Raw genomic sequence first — 21,916 nt, forward strand, 5'->3', positions numbered from 1 at the left:
AGGGGAGGGGAGGGGAGGAAAAGTATGAAGTAGGCGAGCAGGGAGTCAAGAAAAGGAAGATTTGGTACCGAGCTCTGAGCTCTAAATAAAACAATTAAACCTCCACCGTGCTTTGAAATTCAGACTCAAGAGCCCTTTCTACACTAGGAAACTGCTTGAAGCCTTTACATTTCACACCGCAAAGGACTTTTGTGAAGGGGACGTTTATTCCTCTATGGAATTTCAAAAAGGAAAACTTGGGACTTAGAATCATCTTCTGGGATTTTAAAGCAGAAGGGTCAACATATATCATTACTACCTCAACGCACTCCGTTTCCCCTATAACACCCCTTCAGAGAAAGGGAAGAACCAACCAGCAGCAGTCATAGAAACTCTAGAAAACAAACATGAAAACCCTCAGCCGTGGCCGCTGAGCCTGCGCGTCCGGAGCCTGTGCTCCGCAACGGGAGAGGCCACAATAGTGAGAGGCCCGCGTACCGGGGGCCACATAGGGCAAGGGGCAAGAAGCCACACCAACGTCAAGTCCCCAGAGGGCGCCACTGAGGGAAAGCCCAGTGCAGTGACTTCTAGAGAGAACGAAGGCCATGAGTCACTAAGAAAAAGTTCAAAAGCCTCTGTTTTAGAGATACAAAAACATGTTTTCTATTCTAGAAAATTTCCCATCCAGTAGGTTTTCTTTTTTTTAATTTTGGTGCTCAAAAGTTTACTTTCTAGAAAATTCATGTCACAGAACTACAGGATTTAGGACAGTAATTAAAAGAGGTATTACTGCACCTGGATTTTCCTAGCAGAGCCCTGACGAGAACTCTCATGACGGTAATTAAGGGGCAGATGTTTTCCTTTCTGTCTTTTCTTTCTTTTTGGAGCTCCCATCTGAAGAAAACTGAATACCCAGGCTGTGGGACACACGTCACCTACTTACTTATTCAGACACCTGACCTCATGCCCAGACAGGGGCCTCTGTCTGCTGCTGTGATCTACTTTGTGGGTCGTGGGAGTGAGTAAACTGGGGCAGGTGGCCTCGGGAAAGGATGGGATTTGTAGAAGATGCTGTGGAATGGCAGAATTCTTGCCCCAGATGTCACAGTGCAGCTATGGCTGATTCCAGCCAGCTGGGGGCGGGGTGCTCCTCGCAGATCCCTTACCTCGATTATGTTGCAAGAGCACAATAGTGGGATTGACAATTGTCGTGGAGGGGTAGGCAGATGAAGGCTTGCTAACTGGTGCAAAGGTCTGGGAATCAGTTCCAACGTGCGATGAAGGAAGTTCATTTAGTAGAGGACTTGAGTCCTGAAAAGAAAACAAACGTTGTCACTCACTGCAACTACGTGAAACCAAGAGGTACCGCTTTTTAAAAAGAAGAGATTTAAAGCTTTACAAGGACCTTAATTATAAAAAGAAATGTAACCAGTGAGACATATTAATTCCAGTTAGATAAGTTTAATCTGGAATGTTCATTCTCTTTGTTGGGATTAGTAAAGGGAGAGAAGGAAGGTGACTGTTACTCGAGGTCTCGGCAACGTCATTCATTATTTTCATCTGGTCATAACTGTGGCTCAATCCGGTTACTGAAAAAGCAAATTCGAAGAAGCATAACATGCAAAACTCATGCAATCCCCAATGCAATCTGAGAACAAAAGGTGGTTTAATTGGGGAAAATCAGGAAAGTTTAGTACTTGTTTAGAGCAACACGAGACATTGTGAGGACGAGAAGCCATTGATGTAAGAACAGGGAAGAGTTAAGCACTGGAACTCTTGGAAAGCTACTCTTACCTACACCACCGAACGACCCTACTAGCACGCACTTCTGAGATCTGGACATTATCTTGTCGTACTGTGACATTTTCTCACTCTAATATTGACTGACAAAGATCTCTGAAGTAAAGACTTATGAAAATCCTGACTTGGAAATCCTGAGGTGTCTGCCAGAAATACCAATAAAATTATTACTACTAACATTATAATCTGCATGATGGGAATAATAGCAGTCTTTTTAAACACATGAAAATAGGACCTCAAAATGTAGTAAAGATATATAGACAGTTTCCTCTATCATGCCTATAAATTTTGCCAAGTTTCTATTCTGAAGTTTACACACCCCAAAGCCACAATGTCATTCCCAAAAGGTTTGAAGAACAAGACCTTCTAGATAAAAGTGTAGCTCGAAGCAGTCAGTGTGCGCCACCAGAGACCAACTGCTCTGTAAGTACCTGCAGGACAAGGGCTATGCCTCCCTTCCTCCTCTTCCCCCTGCACCTAGCACAAGGCCCTGCAGACCACGCGTGCTCAGTAAATGCCACATGACTGACAGGAGTCGTCTACCAGCAAAGGTGTCTCTGAACAACCTCTGTAGCAAGAGAACACGTGCCCACCAAAAGAGAGGATGTGAGTGTCAGGACCCAGGACAGCTCCTGACACACAGTAGGAGCTTCCTTTAAAAACACTGGCTTGGGGCTTCCCTGCTGGCGCAGTGGTTGAGAGTCCACCTGCCGATGCAGGGGATACGGGTTCGTGCCCCGGTCCGGGAAGATCCCACATGCCACGGAGCGGCTGGGCCCGTGAGCCATGGCCGCTGAGCCTGCGCGTCCGGAGCCTGTGCTCCGCAACGGGAGAGGCCACAATAGTGAGAGGCCCGCATACCGCAAAACAAAAACAAACAAAAATAAATAAAAAAAAATAAAAACACTGGCTTGGTCAGCTCACCTCTTCTGAAAGTGCCCTAATGTCATAGCTGTTAGTTATGAGTGGCAGCTCAGTTTAGTAAATAAAACCTTTCCCTAAGACTCGAGAGGCACAATATGATCTTGTTCAAAAAGTGCCTCATCTCCATTTTTTCTTTGGTATCGTGGAAAAGCAATTACACTTTTCCTAATTGACTTCCGAAGTGATGTAATAAAGATAAATCTGCCATAATGCCCCCAAGAAACACACAAAAAAGCAGGCATACAGCTCCTTAAAGTATAAATGCCTGGATGGATCGTGTGAACATCAAGCATCTCACAAATTTTACTCTGGTGTAAATCTTATCTCGGGAACATCACAAAAATAGCTATTGGCTAAAAGAACCTGGATCAATTAACATGAATTTTCTTCCCTCTTACTCTCCAATCCCTGCAGATGGAGCAGATATCAACTTGTGGCTTGGCCACCATCCACAGGGGCTCCTGTTCCTCTTGACAATTCTCACTCATTGCAGGAATCCAACCAGTTTCCTTTTTCACCTCTTACTGTTTGTACCCAGGGCCAAACCAGAAGTTATCGGGCCAAAGGAAGTCCTCCTGGGAAGTCAGTACCAGGCTGACCAAACAGGTTTGAGAAATTGAGGACACTGTCCCAACTCATCTGTCCTGGCACACATGTGACAAACTCAATATGAAAATCTAGATCTATGCAAATGACAAAGTGTAGGGTACACAAGAAAGCTACTCACGATATACTAGTGCACTAAAAATAAGATTTGCTTTACATGATGCTCCAGAGAAACATTCTGTGCCTGTACTCTCCAAAACAAGAGTGGCTTCTAAATGCACCTACAAACTGAGCTGGGGTGAGGAGAATGCATCAGCGAACAACCTGGCACTTTCCTCCAACAGGGCTGAGTGGACGAGCTCAAAGCTAGGATATCCAAAGCCCCTGGGCCACATTTGGCCAGGTCCTCACCTGACCGTGATGTGCTGTATCTAGAGATCAGAGAAGAGGACCCTGCCCGGGATGTAGCCTTTCCCAGCTTTGGCGTGCCTGATATCTCACTGTAATTTCTTTTACAAGTCAAAAAACAAGTTTCCTTCCTGCTTTCTGTGTGACTGGCTTCAGTTTAATGAGCCACTGGAGCCAGTTTTGTAGGCATACCTCTTTCCGCAGAGGGATGTCAATGAACGTTTAATTCCAGCAGCCAACTGCATGACCCACTAGGCTGCTACATTTTAAAATGTGGTCCACAGATCCTCAGCGTCAGAATCCCCCAGGATGCCTGTTACCAAATCTCAGTCCTCAGCCCCGCCCCAGACCCACTCAATAAGAAACTCAAGGAGTGTAACCTCAGAGGATCCCATGTACGCTACACTTGAGCACCAATACACCACTCAGATAAATCCTGTTCACAGCTGTGCCCACAGGATCTAGCAGGAAAACTAGAACGTGGCAGGAACTCAATGATGAACTGCTACTTAGTCAGCCACTTATTTTTGAGGAGCTCTGGTCCATTTGCTAGGGCAACCCCTCAGCCCCAATGCTAACAGTTACTGGGCACTCTCTGCGTGCCAAGCCCTGTATCAGAAACTTCTGCGTATGCAGTTCCACTGCACCCACAGCCCCGACAGATCCGTGCATCCCCATTTTACGACTCACACTGAGGTTCTTGCAGTCTCTCAGCTCCCAGGGCTCCTGAGGGGAGAACAGACTGAGCCCTTTGACTTGGCCTTTCCTCTAAAGCACCTGGGCTTTCCCATTACGATGGGGCCTCGTCCCTCGCAGGACAGGACCTGAAGTGTCGGGACACTCTAACTTCCCATGACCACTGGGGCAGGTACTGTTTTGCCTCCAAAGCCCCTGGCAGCCACCCTGCAGGGGCCGCAGCAATTTTCTGCCTTTTGAGGAAACAGTGCTAATGCTTGTACCAGGCTTGTATATCCATTTGCTCAGTTAAACTTTTTTTTAAACCCACTCTCTGCCATTGCTGTATATAAAAGAGTTTGCTTACTTGCAACATCAGCACGAGTGAATCTTTCCCTCCCCGAGAACCTCCCTGCTCCCTGTTAGAGAAACAGTTAGCACCATGCCTACTGATGGCTTTTCCACACAATTCCTCAGGTTTCCTCCGCTCTCCGCACTACATCTGCCTGGCCTACGAGGAGCACAGCCAGCCAAAGGAAGGCCACAGAGGTGGTCTGCACTGCAGGGAGATGTGCATTCCAAACAGGACAGAGAGGAAGAGGGTCTAGAGAGGTTGCTGGACAGCCACAAGGGGCCCACGGAACACACAGGGGAGGCATGCTCTAGTGAAAGCAAACACGGGTCCCGTCATCACACAAGCACAGGGCAGCCAACATCTCTCTCAGAACTTAGTACTTGAGTGAGAAAGGGTTTTTTGGTTTTTCTTTCTTTCTTTTCTTTTTTTTTTTTCTCTTTACTGCTGGGAGCAGACATTCAGGAAGGCTGTGAGGAAGGGGATCTAGCAAGCTTACGGTACTCGAAACAGCTCCCGTGAGGCCAGGCTCCGAGATTCTGCGGAGGCCCTCGGGGACCGGAGGGACCAGCGGAGGCGGTGGTGAGAAGGATGGCGGTGTCTGGCTAACGGGGGGGAGGGAGCCAGGAGTGCTGGCTGGCTGGCTGTGGTGAGACCGCCTCTGCAGATGAGGGGGAATGAAATCGTCTAGAGTCGGCAAGGTCAGAGGTGAGCCGGCAGGGACGGCCGCCGGGACCGGGGGGCCGTGGGGCCCCAGAGATGCTGGAGGTCTGTCAGTGCCTTCGTGCCCTCTGTCAGTGTTAACCAGGTAGAGAGGGACAACTATTACCTCAGGCTGGGCTGGGCTGGAGGAAGTGGCATCCTGTAGGAAATAAGGGGGTCATTACGTAAAGGGGTACGGCAGGGAAGAAGGAATTCCATATTTAAACAGCTGAGAGCGGACATGCAGTGATGTACGCTGAGAAATATTTAATCAGTGCCCTTTCCTCAGAGTACACGAGACAGTCAGTGCTAGCCAGTTGGCCTCCTGACACTATGACACAGAGGGAACCCCATCCAAGTTTACTTTCCACCCATCTATTTTTGAGTCCTTTTAACACCTGAGAAAAAGAGAACAACAGAACAGGCAGGCAGGCTGTGTTTAACCCCAAAACTGCTTGCAGAGCCTGAAAGCTTGGGAGTAAATACAGTCTCTTTGGCACCTTGTTACAAAACACATGTAACAGAATAGTTCACCATATTATTAGTCTACGGATTCTAGGCTCCAGCATACTTACGTATTTACAGAAAAGAGAGGCGGGGAGACACAGGGAGGACTGTGCTGAGATGCTGAGACAGAAGGGTTTGAGCCTCAAGCTGCAGCACCATTCACGGGGAAAACGAGGTAGGGCGGCCCAGAAAACAAACAAGCTGCTCGCATGAGTTTTCGAAAGAGTCGGTGTAGGAGACACACAAACATTCCTAATTCCTTGCCTTGGCTGGATAACAGGGCTGCAAAAGGTAAGGTTCTTTTCTCTTCCGGTTTTCGGGATCAGAGGTAACCTGGGGGCCTAGCACAGGTGGTCTCACTGCTGATGAAGGCCGAGTCCCCGGGGAGGGACTCTCGCCACGGCTAACGGCATCCTTACGGACGGCAGAGAATAGCTTGGGAGGGCCAGGAGAAGGAGCAGAGGGTGGCTTCCCCGTGCCGGCTGTGCAGGAGGCAATGCTGGGAGCCCGTGCTCGAGTGCCCGCAGCTTCCAAGGGAGTGCCTTTGTCTGGGTCACGTGCAACACCAGAGAGGTTTGCCGATGCCACCGGGCGAATGTTACGGGATAAACAAGGTACATATAAGCTGCTGACCTTTTTATTCCCAACTGCGTCATGACGTGGGTTAGAGCTCACATTCTCTCTATAAACTGTCCTGGCAGCGGCACAGCGCTGCTGGGGGTGGGACCAAGCACTGGGGAGCGTGGAACCCGGAAGTGAGGGCCCAGGACACAGCACACCTTCGGGCGCTGATCTGGCTGCCAGGGGGACGGAGACGGGCCGGGGTCGTGAGGGGCTCTGCTGGCTGGGGGTGCCGGGTGGGCCGTATGGCTTTGGTGAGCTCAGGTAAAGGGAGTCCTTGAAGGAACTGCGGGTGCCGGGGGGCTGCCATGCAAAGCAGTCCTCTTGAGGGAGAGGAGGGCACGGGGGAGAGAGGACCTTTGGTAGTATTTTTAAGACAATAAAAAGAAAGAAAGAGGAGGGGAAATGGAAAGAAGGATGACCATTAGAAATAGCACAACACGACCTGAAGAAAAAACAACTCTGTACACGTTTTTAAGCAAATCCTCAGCTTAGACTCCTCATGGCCTGTACATTTTTCCTTGCGGTAAAGCCAAGGACTGAATCCTACTCACCTGGAGAGGCAGGCCTGACTCTCCTTTACATCAGAGGGAGGCTGAGCTCAGCCCAGGTGCTAAGTCAGGTTGACACGAGTCCTGGGTTGACCTGTACCGTCTGAGACCTCCTGACCCAAGAAGGGTGCCCAAGGGTTAAACGCCAGCGGAAGAAGCCCCAGAGGCCCCAGTTTTCTCCAAACCTCAAAGATTTTCCTCTTTGTACCTTCAGCTTTAAAAGTTTAAGTTCCCTCCAACTCGAGTGTCTTCCATTCTTTTCCCTCAGGAAACGGACAACTGGAAGAATCATCCTTAGTTGTTCACAGGAGGCAGCCGTCTTAATTGAGTCACTAAGATTTAGCATCAGTTCCATAAGCATAACAAATTAAAACTCACCAAGAAGAGAATGCTAGCTAAGGACTTAGAATCCGCACGTGCTCTTGTCTCAGAGGAAACAATTTGATGGAACTAATTATTAGAAGGAAGACAGGCATGAGGTTAAAAGCATGCAGTCTCCCATTTTTGACGCACCCAGAACACAGAGACCAGGCAATGAAGCATCTGACTGGCTTGGACTGTGCCTGTTTACCAAATTCCAGACCATTCCTCATTCCCACCCAGCCCACCAGGCACAGACAATCCTAAAAGGGGGTGATCAGCCTCAGGCTCATGGTTTAAGCCCAAAGCTCTGGTTCCAGGCTCAGAGCTAGAAAACTGTAGTTCCCACCTCATTCCCTTTCCCTCAACACAGCCCCTCACTCCTCCCTGGGTCTCAGCGAGGCAGAGGGTCAGGAAATGGGGTAAATCTCCAGATGATCCTCATTTCAAGGACGGCCACCTGTCAACCTGTGGCTCAACTTGGAATCAAGTAAGATATTTTCCTAATGTTATGGACTGGATGTGTGACCCCTCAGATTCTTAAGTTGAACCCCTAACCCCAAGTGGTGGCATTTGGAGATGGGGCCTGTGGGTGGTAACTAGGGTTAGATGAGGTCATGAGGGTGGGACCCCATGATGGGATAGGGGTCCTTATAAGAAGAGGAAGAGAGACCAGAGTCCTGTCCTTCCCCAGGTGAGGACACAGTGAGAAGGCAGCTGTCTACATGACAGGAAGAGAGCCCTAACCACGAACCTAACAGGCTGGCACCTTGATCTTGGACTTCCCAGCCTCCAGAGCTGTGAGAAATAAATGTCTGTTGATTAAATCACCTGTCTTTGATACTTTCTTATAGCAGCCTAAGACACCTAGATTTTCTTCACTGGCCCCTCTCTTTAAAGATAGCCCAGTATGAGAAGAAAATGAGAACCTTCCGCTAAATTGCACAGGTAAAGTATATTAGAGTTTGGTTGATAAATGGCAAATGGATTGTGACCCCAAACTGGGAGGGTGCAAGGGTGTGGGCCCATTTGTATTTTATTTTTATTTTTTGTGGAGTGCAGGCAGCAAGGGGGAAGGGATGCTAGTGAGGGTAAATAAGTGAGAATAAAGTATGAGTCTGGACTAGAATATTAACCCAGAGACAGTAAACAACCCATCCCTCAGCAAGCTAGGTTAACTTGATGCCTATCCTTTCCACAGTGTGCCCAGGACACTGCCAGTGGAATGTGGCCATGTGTACCAGCCAAAAATACAAAATGTATCTTCAGTCATTAGTAGGAGCAAAAGCATCCAGATGTACTCTCGGTTTCAGTGAACTTAGGCTGGAGGTTGGGGTGTACTCACAGACTAAAACGATGCTCTCCAGAAACAAAACACTTGACCAAGCACGCACCAAAGGGACTGCGGGTAAGTTGACGATGGTTGCCAGGGAGGTAAGTAAAAGGCAATTTTGAGTTAGGCTCAAATTTACTTTTACTTCGAGCTCAAGTGTCCCACATGTGATATCTTCTTGCCCAAAGATAGAAATCGTTTTCAATGACTTTTTAACTTAATTTGGCTGTGGCCATATAAGGTGCCAGGGCTGCATTATAACAGGCCTGAGCCTTCCCAGGGCTCTGACCCTGTAGAGAGGACGCTTCCCCAGAGTGTTGACAACGCACTAAGAGCCAAGGCCTTCCTGTCCTGGGGCTCCTTTGAGCTCTAGAGAAGGAGGGGGATAGGCACAGTCACTTTACACGTAAGGAACTACTTTCTGTTTTATTGTAAACATTGTGGGAACCATATAGGCAGTTGGCATTCCTCCCCAGCTGGCCACTAATGAAATCCCATTTATCTTTTTAGAAGATGGGGTGGTGACAAAAATGGGGCTGCTTGAAGAATCTGACATGTTCCTAGTATGTACAGTTCCAGAAACTATCAATCCCTGCCTCCACTGGGGATCCCCAAGATGCTGCTGTCAGAGAGGGGAAAGCCCTGATTCCGCGTCGCTGCGGGTGAGGAGAGCAGGGCAGCAGGAGGAAAGGCAGACGTGGGAGCATCAGGAGATAGGATTCCCCTCTGGCCCGTGTGTCCTCGGACTCCAACTCAATCCTTAGGAGGGGATGCTAGGCCTGCAGGTGTCTGAGAGCTGTCTTCATCTGAAACCAAGCCAGAGGAGAGAGCAGCCCAGCCCACCTTGGCTTTGTCTAAGCCAGCGTATACTTACAGCTCTGGCAATAGCTACAGAGACAAGAAGTCATTTTTGCTTTCAGAAAATGAATCTATGACCTCAAGCCTCTTGAAAGTTGGGTGGCCAATTTTACACTGGATATATAGAATAACACCTCTACATCGGCAATATGCCAGGTATCTTCTCAGACACCCAGATAAAAAGAACATTCCGGGATAGTGACCGATGAGAAAATGCATGCATTATTCGTAGCCCACATCACAGGACAATTATCCTTGTTGTGAGGCTCACCCTTACACACTGCTTGAGGGCAATGTTTACACAGTGATCCAAACACAACAAATGCTCAGTAAAGTTGCTGTAAGTACATATATTTAAAGGGGATTTTTATTTACTTCACACGCTGTTAAAATTCTCTCTGTAGAAGAGCTATTTAAGAAGCCAAAAGGAATTAGTGAGCTACCCTTTGGGCTAAGTCCCTGATAGTGGAAGAGGATGTGCTTCTACACTTGCCTTGAATTAATCAGAACTATTTCCTACCCTGGATATAGAGCCAACTGTATCCAACCTCGAGAATGCCAAGAAGGAAGTGTGCCTGCCACCAGCAGCAGACTTAGATGCTGGGAAAGGTCTTAGAAACAGGGAAACTATGGCCAGTCATTTACCAGACAACAGACCTCCCACATCCCGAGTCTAATGAGGACTTCAGGAGGCCAGGCCCATTCACAGCTCCTGGCCCTGACCAGCGGCCCTGCATGCACGTGGCAGTAGCTACAGGAGACAGGCCATGGTAGGGGCGGGGAGGCTGAGTAGTGCTGCCTTGGCACACGATTCAGCAACCTCCTCTAAGCCTGGGAGACAAGGGTCTGCAAAGGGGAAGGAAGGCATCATCTTGGACTTGGTTTCATTCCAGGGATGAGCGCAATTTTATGTCCTCACGAGCAGAACCCAGAGGATTATCGGAGAAGGGGGGGTGGGAACAAGGAAGGCACGTGGATTTCCTGGGCTCCTTGTGGGTTGTAGGAGCATGTGCACAGAAGGCAGGCGGGCGCAGGGAGGTGGACTGCGTGGGGGAACACATTTCTGCCGTTTTTGAGCAGTGCAGCTCTTTTTAAAAGAAAGGATTGCTCTGTTCCATGGATATTACTCCGCTCTATAAAAACACTCTTCACAGATTGCCTGAATTAAAACAGGGTCTATTACTTTCGTCAAGATGGCAAAGTAGGGAAGTCCCTGGCAGTCCAGTGGGTAGGACCCTCACTCTCACTGCTGAGGGCCTGAGTTTGATCCCTAGTTGGGGAACTAAAATCCCATAAGTTGCAGAGTGCAGCCAAAAAAAAAAAAAAAAAAAAAAGACAAAGTATCAACAGGAAGGGGAAGAAAGAAAGATGAGGAAAACAACTTAGGGGAAAAACTTAAGCAGAATTATTCCTACTGCAAGTTGTACAACGTGGGGTACACTTTCTTTCGTAGGGTAGCGCTAGGCAGTGTAAAGCCCGCTGTACTGCCATTCTGACTTCTGCCTGCTTCTAGGCTGCTGGATTCCGCGCTGGCCACAGCTCCCTGATCTTAATCTGTAAGGACGGAGCTGCTGAAACTCTTACAGCCTCAACACGAGCAAATTAATGAAATAAACACAAGAGTGCAGTCGCCTTCTGAATATTATGCTCTAAAGAGTTTTCATAAAACAGGCTCAGACCTTTTTCCCACCTGGCATTCCCTCTTTCAGAACATTTCCACACACGTTTCAAACCTATGGAATATTGGGCTTATGCTTCTGATACCCTGGTACAGACCAGCCTCATCCCATACATCTGCTTCCCTTGACCCCAACTTCTCCCTAACTCTGGTCCTCCCGAGGCTTTTTCAGAGTTGGCCAAAAGTGGGACTCAGAAGCCATTCCATCATCCAGCTGGGCGAGCAGGAAGTCACAAGTGCAAGCTAAACGACTCAAGAACAGTCCCCACCCTGCCCTTGGGCGCCCACCTACCTGAGGCTTGTCGGAAGGAAGGTTGGGATGCACACTTCGGTAGCCCTTGGCAACGAGTGGAGAGGGCTGGGCGTTTCCATTGGCATCAGCATTGGAAGGAAGCCTCCACTCATCTGAGAGATGAAAAAAAGAAGAAAGCCCTCACTCACAGGAACACTCCCTGGTTCCCCTCTTAATTGAAGGGTTCCCCTCTAATTGAAGGGTTCCTGGTGGAAGGCAGGGACAGAAAGGATGCAAGAGAAACCATACCTGCTGAGGAATTCTCTGGCTCCAGAACTACGTGTGGCGCACAAAGGATGAAAACAAGAGGGGGGGGAAACAGAAATGGTTACGTTTGCAGGAAACAAGCACGTACTGCACAGAAAGACGAAACTCCAGCACTCCGTTGCCTGACACAAAATGCCCTCAGTCACGATGGTCTAATTACCATAGGAACCCACTCTAAACCATGATGTGCTCACAGGCGCTGACCTTTGAAAACACAAGGCTCACATTCACAGTAATGAAGAAACAATTGTTCTTGACATTCTTATTTTACAGACAAAAAGGCCACAGAACTCTCCTGTCCAGTCCTGACTCACTAACTTGCATTCCCCTTTTATAAGCCTGACGTGGGCCCAGAATGACCTCTCCTCACCAGCAGCCTGGGCTAATTAACAGACCCGGAGAGGGAGACACCGACAAGCACTTTTTCCATGGCTGTTGGTGCTGCGCAAAGGGGAGAACATGATTTAAGCCCCAAGGTATCTGCTGTGATAAGGGCTTTTTTTCCTCCCTGCCTGCCTTTCTTCTTTCCATTAAACGAGCTACATAAAGATTTCAAAATCTAATCACCCTGAGTTTTCATCATACTACAAGGCACCCTTGTCCCCCTTCAGCCAGCTACCACCCTGCCCTCCATCTATTGCCTGGAGCAGCTCAGAGACCCTAAACCTCTCCTAGCCTGACCAGCACCGCGAGGCAGGACGGCGCAGTGGTCACAAGCTTGGCTGGGAAGGCAGCTGGACCTCAATTCAAATCCTGGCTCCTCCACCTATGGGCTCTGTGGCCCTGGGCAAGTTATAAGCCTCAGTTTTCCCATATGAAAAATGGGGGTAACGATATGCCTGCTTCATACGTGTTGTTTTAAGAATTAAAAGATATAATGCATGAGAGATGTTTAGGACAGTGCCTGGCAGAGCTCAGCAACGTTTGTTATTTACCACCATCTTCTGCATCATCTCTTGTCTCTATGCTCTGTCTTCCATGTAGCCCAGGGGCTAGCAAACCTTTTCTGTAAAGGGCCAGTTAGCAAAATACTTTAGGCTTTGACGGCCATATGGGCTCAGTCAGAACTATTCAACTCTGCTGTTGTAGCACAAAAGCAGCCGCAAACAATATCAAGTGAACGAGGGTGGCTGTGTTCCAATAAACCTTTATTTGTGGAAACTGGAGTTTGAATTTCATGTAATTTTCACACAGCACATTCTTTTTCTTTCAACCCTTAAAATATAAAAACCCAGATGCAAGAAAAAAGCGTCCTCATGCTTTCTGTCCAATTGTGGCAGCCCAGATTGAAGAGGGAAATTTCTTTTGCAACTCAGAAGTAACCTTGTGAACAGTAAACCAAAGCCTGCTTTATTCCAAAGAAGAATTTGAGTTTACAAGAAAAGTATTGGAAAATTATTCCCCTACACCCTTACCTTCTGATTGATTCCACTTTTAAAAGCATAAGAGCTAAGTCTAATTAAAGGCAAGCCAAAAAATATTACACACACACACACACACCATCCCTTGTTAAAGGGATGTACAAAAATAAGCATAGGCCAGATTAGGCCCAAGCGCCACAGTTTGCCAACCCCTCATGGAGCCAGTCCCTTAATTTCCTCCTCCTCTCTGGTTGCCTCCTTATCTCACCCTATATAAAGAGGGGAATAAAGCACTGCAGCTCTCACAGCCCAAGGCTCCATTTCAATGTGGCTTCCTCAGGGATCAGAGATGGGCTTTCCGGATCGAACGTCTTTCTAAGTGCCAGACGCTGTTGGCCACTTTTGCATATATTCAGTATTTAATTCAGTGTACACAAGTCTGTGAGGTAGGTAATCACTCTGCTTCATGGATGAAAAAACAGAGAGGCCAATTGACTGGCCCAAAGTCACACAGCCAGGAAGTGATAAAGCAGTCAGCCCAGGTCTCCAGAATCAAGTGCAGCACTCTGTCTACCACCCACGGCCACCAACCCTGCCATCTGCCACAAAGCAGAGCCTACATTCCAGGGAGATGGCGGAAGCCAAAGGGTGTCAGAGCAAAAGGCCAGGCAGGGGAAAAGGTTTCAAGTGATTTGCATCCATGTACAGCAGTCTATCTGCATCGGAGTCACCAGGAGTGCTTGTTAAAACACAGATCGCAGGGCCCCATCCCCAGAGTTTTTGACTCAGAGGAGAAGTGAGGCTTGAGAATTTGTATTTCTAACATGTCTCCAGGTTATAGTAAGGCTGCTGGTCCATAACCCAAAGCTCACTTTGAGAATCACTGACATACTAATGTACATTCAAAAACATCCTTACTCTGGGAAACCATATCCATTTTGGCAAACTCCGTCCTCCTCTAAAACGAGGTTTTTATAACCTGTTTCAGTTGTACATTCTTTTAGCAGGTTGGCTGTCACATTTCTGCCACTCCCTTAGGGACAATTCCTAGATATCTGTCTTCTTGTCCCAACCACATGGCTGGGAAATTTACAGGACTTGATTTTTACTCACATTACTGCGATGTACCAGCTCGTGCAATCAAGGACAAGCTGTTAATCGCCCTAAATTTCACTGTTTCCATCTATAAAATATAATCCTTACCCCACATACACCGCACAGGGTTGCTGAGGTCAGGTACGTGACGTGTCCTAAAAGTGACCGTTTTGAAAAAATTTTTATTGGAGTTGATTCACAATGTTGTTAGTTTCTGCTGTAGAGCCAAGTGAACCAGTTATACATATACTTATTTCCACTCTTTTCCAGGTTCTTTTCCCATATACCTCATTACAGAGTATTGAGAAGACTTCCTTGTGCTATATAGCAGGAAAAGTGACCATTTTCACACTCACTAGTGCATCCATGCAGATCCTGGCCCCGAGATTTCCTTGCAACCCGCAGGCCTTCAGGTACCAGGTGACACACTATGAAAATGTTTCTCCTTCCTCCCCTGTATCTATCACTTTTACTATCTCATCTTCCTTCCTAGGTTATTTCTAGTCCGGCTTTGTCAAGTCATTCTATCAAATTTATTTGATTTACACACCCACACTAAATGTCAATAGGTTCTCTTAAAAAATTTTTTTTGTATACAGCAGGTTCTAATTAGTTATCTATTTTATACATATTAGTGTATATATGTCAATCCCAATCTCCCAGTTCATCCCACCACCCCCCCCCCGGCCCCGCTTCCCCCACCTTGGTGTCCATACGTTTGTTCTCTATGTCAACAGGTTCTGATGAGGGGCTATCAATAAAGGATGTGAACTTTGTACATGGATGTGGAAGCATGTTATTTTGTCTGCTCTTTGGCTGGGTTGGTTCTATTCAGGTGATGTTGGCACACAGATGTGTCGTGGAAAGCTGAGGTGAGTCTGTTCCTCCCAAACCCTTAGGTATCATAAAGGGACTGTCATTGTGGAATCAGACAGCCTAGTTTGAATCCTGTTTTGCTCACTGCATATCCTGCAGCAAGGGACATAGCCTCATCTGTGAAATGAGAAATTTTCTCTCTCGTCATAAGGACTAAGTGGAAGTATGTGGCATAAGGTATGTGCTTAGTAAGATCGGGATCCAAAGCATAAGGGGAAAAAAATTTCCCAGACACAGCAATTAGAGCAGTTGACTCTGCCATTTGATAAATAGCCTTAAGAACATAATATCCTCGGGAATCAACCCACTTTTTCTTCTCATTCCAAGTATTTAAAACTGTTCCCCTTACCCTGTCCCCAAAAAGGCAGTTCCCAGGACTCCTCAGAACATTCCTTTCTTATTTAAAAGAGCTGCATTTCTGACATTTCATCCTCCTTCATCTGCTACCTACTCTTCTGAACCTTTAAGGTTGGTAGCAGCCCAGGGCCATTTGTGTCTGAGGGTGGCAGGTGAAATTTTATGTACATGATCATCAATTATTAACTCTTGGTTAGGGAGACTGCCAAAATGCTTCTCTCAATAAATGTTAGCTCAGAGCTCCCGTGATGGAGGAGGGCCTTGGAAAGCTGGGTCCCTCAGGAGGTTTTGCAGCCCTGAGGAGACCAAACCTTTCCATGAGAAGTTTAATTTATTTTGCCTTATCTTTTTCTCCATCTATTCTTTTCTTTTTTTTTTTTTTTTTTGTGGTACGTGGGCCTCTCACTGTTGTGGCCTCTCCCGTTGTGGAGCACAGGCTCCGGACGCGCAGGCTCAGCGGCCATGGCTCACGGGCCCAGCCGCTCCGCGGCATGTGGGATCTTCCCGGACCGGGGCACGAACCCGTGTCCCCTGCATCGGCAGGCGGACTCTCAACCACTGTGTCACTAGGGAAGCCCCATCTATTCTTTATATACAATCTTTTCTGGCCTGTGGCCACAGCTTACTTATTTTCCTTTATCTCACTCTGTGCTAATTTCATTTTGGTCTGTTGTAAGCTTGTTTTGCTGATCACTTCTTGGGATCTCAGGACACTTTTCATTGAGTTAGATCTGTGTTTCCTGGTAGAGAATCCACGAGTTAGAGGAAAGGTGTTAAAAGTGGGTCTAAGAGCGTTCCATACCTTGTTTAACTTTTATTCATGCTGTGTGGTAAAGAATTTACTCTTCCCCAAAAGGAGGTCTGGCCTTTGCCCTCTGGCTTCCAGGAGTTAATCTCTAAGCCCTTGGAATGTCATCCTGATAGGACTGTCTTTGTGCTAAACCAATAACGTGACTTAGGTTGGGGGCCTTTGAGCTCAACCTCCTAACAGACTGGAGAGTGAGACGAACCACTTGGGCAGTGGATAACACCCATGTAATAGAGCCCCAATGAAAACTATGGACACCACAGCTTGTATGACCTTCATGGTTGGCACTGCTCTGAGCATGTTCTCACACGCAGTGCTGGGAACTAACATGTCCTGACTCCACAGGAGAGGGACCACACCAACTCCATGCTTCCTTCTTTTAGCTGATTTTAATCTGTGTCCTCTCCCTGTAATAAACCAGAACTGTGGGTATAACAGCTTTCAATGGCTTCTTTGAGTCCTGCTACCAAATTATCAAACCTGAGAGTGGTTGTGGGAATCCCCTGACCTTGCAGTTGGTGTCACAGTGAGAGTCTTCTCTTGTGGGGACTTTTGCTTCCAGCTACTTCTCATTTGGCCCCCTTTTCTCATACATGAGCTCTCGAAAAAGACCCTTAGTTAATGGGGGTAGGGAATGTCTAACTATTTTAATGTCAATTTTCTTATCTTTTTGCTACTGTCATTTCTCGAGAGCAAATGTGAGGAAATGAGTTGACTGCAGGTCCAAGAATCTTTACATCCATAGCTAACTTTGCAGTCAAGAATCAGACAGGAAGGATGGGAGCCAACTGGCACAGAATAAGCTGTAAATGTCGAACTGAACTTTGGCTTTTGAGTCAGAACACAGGGATTGATGGTCTCCATGCCATACCAGAAGGAAGCTTCGTACCGCACCCACCACCAGTTCAGGCTCCCTGTCTCCTCTTAAGATCACCGTGACCTGGGACACAGCTGGAGTCACACCTGAACCAACAGGGCCATTACCCAAACCTGGCCAAGCTATTATACCAGGAAGCAGGAATAAGAGGCCTCTCTTGGAGGCCGGGAATCAGCATTAAGATTACTGTAGCTCTTTCCAGATGGTTCAGATCCCAAAACCTAGGTCTACATTCAGAGATTAGGAGGGTGGTCAGGGATCCAGAGTCAAGCTACCACTGAGGGCAGGAGCCTGGAGGTTGGGTTTAAACTGGGCAACTCTGAGGGCTCCGTCTGTCACTCCACCTCAGAGAGCATCTCCACCCTCCCCATGTTCACTTGGATGCCAATGGCTCCCAAATCCACACCCTGGATTCCAAATTTCCAAATGCCTATTAGAAAATTTCTCCTAGAAGTCCTTCTCTTGCCAAGAAACTCAGCACGTCAAGAAATGGAATCCAACATTCCTTCCAACTCCCCTCATAAATCCAGCATCTCCATGAGTGCCACATCTATTCTCCTAGTCAAGCAGGGAAGGCGCCTTCTGCTCAGCATGGAGCCCTACCTCTCCGCACTCCTTAAACACTGTGCCAAGCCCTGCCATTCCACTCTCCAAATACACTTCTCGCTTGGCCCCTGCTCGTCATTCCCACCACCACCACGCTGGGCCTAGACCCTCACAGCCTCTACGAGAAATTACTGCAAGTCTTTAAGTGGCCTCCTGATCCGCAGAAACTAGAATCGTTTCCATTCAAGAGCACCTTGTACATGCCTGGCTCTGTGCTATATCTTGAGATGGAAGAGTTCACTGCATCCCAGCAACTCTATTAAGGTCATCTCCAGTTTAAAGATGGGGAAAGTGAAGCTCTCCAAGGTTAATGTGCCCATATTACCAAGACAGTAAGTGGTAGAGCTGAGCCTTGAGAGAGGACTGTGTGACTTGAGAGCGAGACCACCTCTCACAGGGTAAGGGAGCTGGAGCAAGGACTGGAAATAGGGGCCACCTCTGAAATGCGGGTGTCAAGGGGCCATATGGTGAAAGAAATCAGGCCACAGGTGCTGGGCAGTAACGTGAGACCGAAGCTTCCAGTTCAGGCAGATGATCAGCAACTTGGAGATCTACAGGGATGGAGGAATGTGGTAAAGCCAGGGAGCAATGCAGAGAGGAGACAGCCAGAGCAGCCGGGGCACAGATGCTGGCCCTGGTGGCAGGGGAGAGACCTGGACGCTATCTGACACCCACTATCTGTGAAGACGCTGGGAAAGGGAAGCACGCCCAGTCCTTGGCAAGAGCCAAGCAAGGCTCCCTGCCTCACACTTGGGCTCCCAGTCCAGGCTAGCACAGCTGCCGTCAAATGCTGCCGAAAACTGTTTCCATGAGGCTGGTCAAGTCTCAGAGGCTTGGTGGGGGCCAGCAAGTTGTCATCCAGAGGTTCAGATGGAGGGAGTAGGCAGGGATGAGGAGGGCTGGGGAGCCACACGGACCCAGCCAGAGTCAAGGGCCAGCAGGATGCTGGCCAATGGCCAGGAGGGTAAGAGAACAAGATCTCTGGTCCTGAGTGTCCCACCTCTGGAGGTGCATCCTCTTTTATCCTCACCTCCAGTGTTAACTCATTCCAGCCTGCTGTTCAGCTAATCAGTGTAATTTCCCCCCACCCCTACTCAACCCCAGCTTGTTCCTTTCCACCCAGACTGGCCTAGTGTACAATCCTGAATGTGTCCCCAGTGAATAGGCTTCTGTTTGTGCCAGGTTAATTCCCAAACTTCCCAAGTTCACAGAGCATTCTGGAACTAGAAAGGCTTGAAAACCATCTTTCCCAAGTCCCTCATACTTCATACGTGCTTCAGAGGGTGACATACGTGTGGTCAGAAAGCATGACAGTGGACTGGGGCTCCACACCTGACTCTCTGGTTGGAACTCTTGTGCTCACATGATGCCCCCAAATTTCTCTCCCTTTTCTTCCCTTCTCGCCACAATTCCTCGTGACTCCCAGTGATGCCTGGCCCCTATAGAATGCAGAATGAATGTCTGCTGATTTGGATTCAATGACCTCTATTTATCTGGAGAAAAATAATCCACAAAGATTAATTTACTGTAAGGTGTGAATGACTGATAGCCATCCCCCAATCCTTCAGAGTATTTTCAATTTAAAACAAGATCTTTTTTTAATCCAAATTATCTGTTATAAATCTGTAAGATATAGAGTTATCTGGGGACTAGAGAGAGCTTCCTTAAGTGCTCAAATCACTGCACTGGAGTGCAAACCTACAGACAGCAAGGTAAAGAATAACATCGGGGCTCTGTGTTAGTGCCACATTGTGACCACCAGGGGGAGCTCAAGGCTCCCTCTCCTGCCATTCACCATTCCCATTCACCACCAGAGGAAGGGCCAGGAGGTTGTGAGGTCATTTTGTGGGGCCGGGGCTGTAGGTATGGTCCTTCTCTTTAAATTATCCCTTAGGTTTCTCTCTTTCCCAGAGGTCCTCCAGCTTGGGAGATGGATCTTCCCAGTGGCCCCACCTCTCCTGGAGACCAGAGTGGCAAAGTACAGTAGGGAAAGAGGCAGGTATGGGTCCAGGAAAGCAGAGCCAAGCAGCTACTTTCAACCTAATAGTGCTGGAGGCCACTCACGCCTTCCCCTGAGCCTAGGGAAAAAGAAGCTTTCCGCAGGGACTGACATTACCAGAACGGGGCTGGTGCTCAAACCCTAGCCTGGCCTCGTCCTTGGGCATCTGCCTTGGTACCTGTTACAGCTGGCAGGGAACAGAAAGAAAGTCAAGTTTCCAGGATGCTGGGTACTGACCATCTCCATCCTGTATAATTCCATCTTATCACAACACATCACTCCCGACTGTACCAGAAGAGCTTGCGTGTCTCTGGTCCCAAGGAAGTGGTCATCACCCCAATTCATTTTCTCTCCATTTCCTTCCTTCAAGATGGGAGAAAACTCCCATCCCCTATGGCAGTAGCTCTCAAGTGTGGTCCTTGGCCCAGGAGCATCAGCATGACCTGGGAACTCGTTGAAAATGCAAAACCTCAATGCAAAACCCTTGACATACTTCATCCTCACAATGACGCGGCGAGGCAGGTACAGTTATCAACCTGATCCAACAGGTGGGCTCACCAGGGTTGAGGGAGAGCAGCCATCTCATCCCAGGCTGTACAGCCAACAGGTGGTGGAAGTAGGACATGAAACTCATGTGCCGATCCCAAAGTCCCAGGTGTCCACCTCAGCACCGTGCTCCAGGTGCCCGGGTTTCCCGAGGGGCGGGGGCTTCTGCGTTGGCCTTAGACACGCTCTCCTGATCCTGCTCCCTCGGGATGCCTCCCTGCTTTCCGGGAGCTGAGGCCATTCGGCCGCCTGCACTTTTCAGTCTCCCTTGGCTTCTTCCCCAGCCCCAGCCCCGCCTGGATGGTCACAGCTGAGCCCCTAGAAGTGGGGATGGCTCAGAGAAGCCAAGCCTGGAGGCCATCCCACCACTCCCTCCCCAGGCCCCTAAGCCATCTCCATCCTCCTAAACTAGTCTGCAGAGCCTCAGACTGCTCACGCGTTCCGTCGAAAGCTAGAGTAAAGTGGTCGCCGCCGTGCCTTTGCCTGAAGCAAGTGGGTACCTGTCAGTTTAGGGCAGTGATCACCACCCACCACAGAGACGAGACGGAGAGGACTGTGCCAGGGGCCCCTGGGAGAATTGGTAGGCAGAGCCCCACCCTTCCCCTGGTCTCCGAGGTAGCGCACCTGGTTTCCTTTCCTCTTGCGGGGTTTCCCGAGGGCTCACAGGGCTACCGCTTGGGATCTCCCTGTAGGAGGACGAGGCCCGGAGAGTCACCGCTCCCTTCCCAGTGCAGATTTTTGTAGGATCCGTGTCTGAAAAGGAAAGACCCAAGAGGAAAGACTGAGTCCCAGGCTCCTGGAGGATGAAAGCGACAGTCAGCCAGCAACTTGGTACAGCTGGGGAATGAGATGAACCTGGTTACAGACAGGCAAAGTCTGACGGTCAATGAAAATTAACCTGTGGATGGTGAAGAGGGACAAATCACATTTTCAGAGGTTTACCACCCATCATGAGGTTAGGAGGAAATGGAGGCAACAGTGAGTTCTGAGTCAATGGATGCGTTACAACGTCAGCTGTAAACATTTCCAAATCAAAGCGGGTTGATTCCTTTTATTAAATGAAGTTTAGGTTGGTGAGCAGCTTCTGACCAATTAGTAAGGCTCAGTTCAAGAAAGAATTTATGAAAGATTTCTCAAGCTCCCACATCATCCTTCTTAAAAAAGAGCAAGTCGACAGCACAGGGAATTAGGTGGTGGTTCTGTAGAGAATCACTGCTCCGTGCAGCCCCCCAACGGAAAAGCAAAAGACAATCTCCTTGTATCAGCAAGCCAAGCCCCCTGCAGGGGTGAGACAGGATATGCTGCCTGGGGAGAAAGATCAAGGGCCAGAGCCTCACATTCTAAACTTAATGGAGAACATTCACACCAAAGAAAACGACTAGAAATGCTAAATCCTTCAAGGAACAGTGTCCGCTGAACTTCCAGCTGAGCCTTCCCTGGGCCCCGACCTCTCCTACACTTCACAACGGCCTAGTAACAGACCGAGGGTACCTTTCAGGAGCGCATGGAGAACTCTCCTACACTTCACAACGGCCTAG

The 21,916-nt window shown here is 48.4% G+C and overlaps 1 protein-coding gene across 14 annotated transcripts in view; it reads right to left on the reverse strand.

The window, feature by feature from the left end:
• Positions 1 to 21,916, reverse strand: part of SORBS1 (sorbin and SH3 domain containing 1) — a 239,256-nt gene that overhangs the window by 86,563 nt on the left and 130,777 nt on the right. For 10 of the 14 annotated variants that reach the window (XM_029245035.1, XM_029245040.1, XM_029245037.1 and 7 more), the window contains 4 exons: positions 21,003 to 21,131; positions 11,587 to 11,699; positions 5,184 to 5,546; positions 1,146 to 1,290 (listed from right to left, as the gene is read on the reverse strand). In XM_029245035.1, the coding sequence (XP_029100868.1) occupies positions 1,146 to 1,290; positions 5,184 to 5,546; positions 11,587 to 11,699; positions 21,003 to 21,131 (750 nt within the window). The remainder of the gene's footprint in view (positions 1 to 1,145; positions 1,291 to 5,183; positions 5,547 to 11,586; positions 11,700 to 21,002; positions 21,132 to 21,916) is intronic. The other 4 variants (XM_029245045.1, XM_029245044.1, XM_029245043.1 and 1 more) reach the window with 1 other exon arrangement.

Source organism: Monodon monoceros, unplaced genomic scaffold, assembly GCF_005190385.1.
Source record: "Monodon monoceros isolate NGI ecotype Baffin Bay Population unplaced genomic scaffold, NGI_Narwhal_1 Super_Scaffold_4, whole genome shotgun sequence".
Lineage (NCBI taxonomy): Eukaryota > Metazoa > Chordata > Mammalia > Artiodactyla > Monodontidae > Monodon > Monodon monoceros.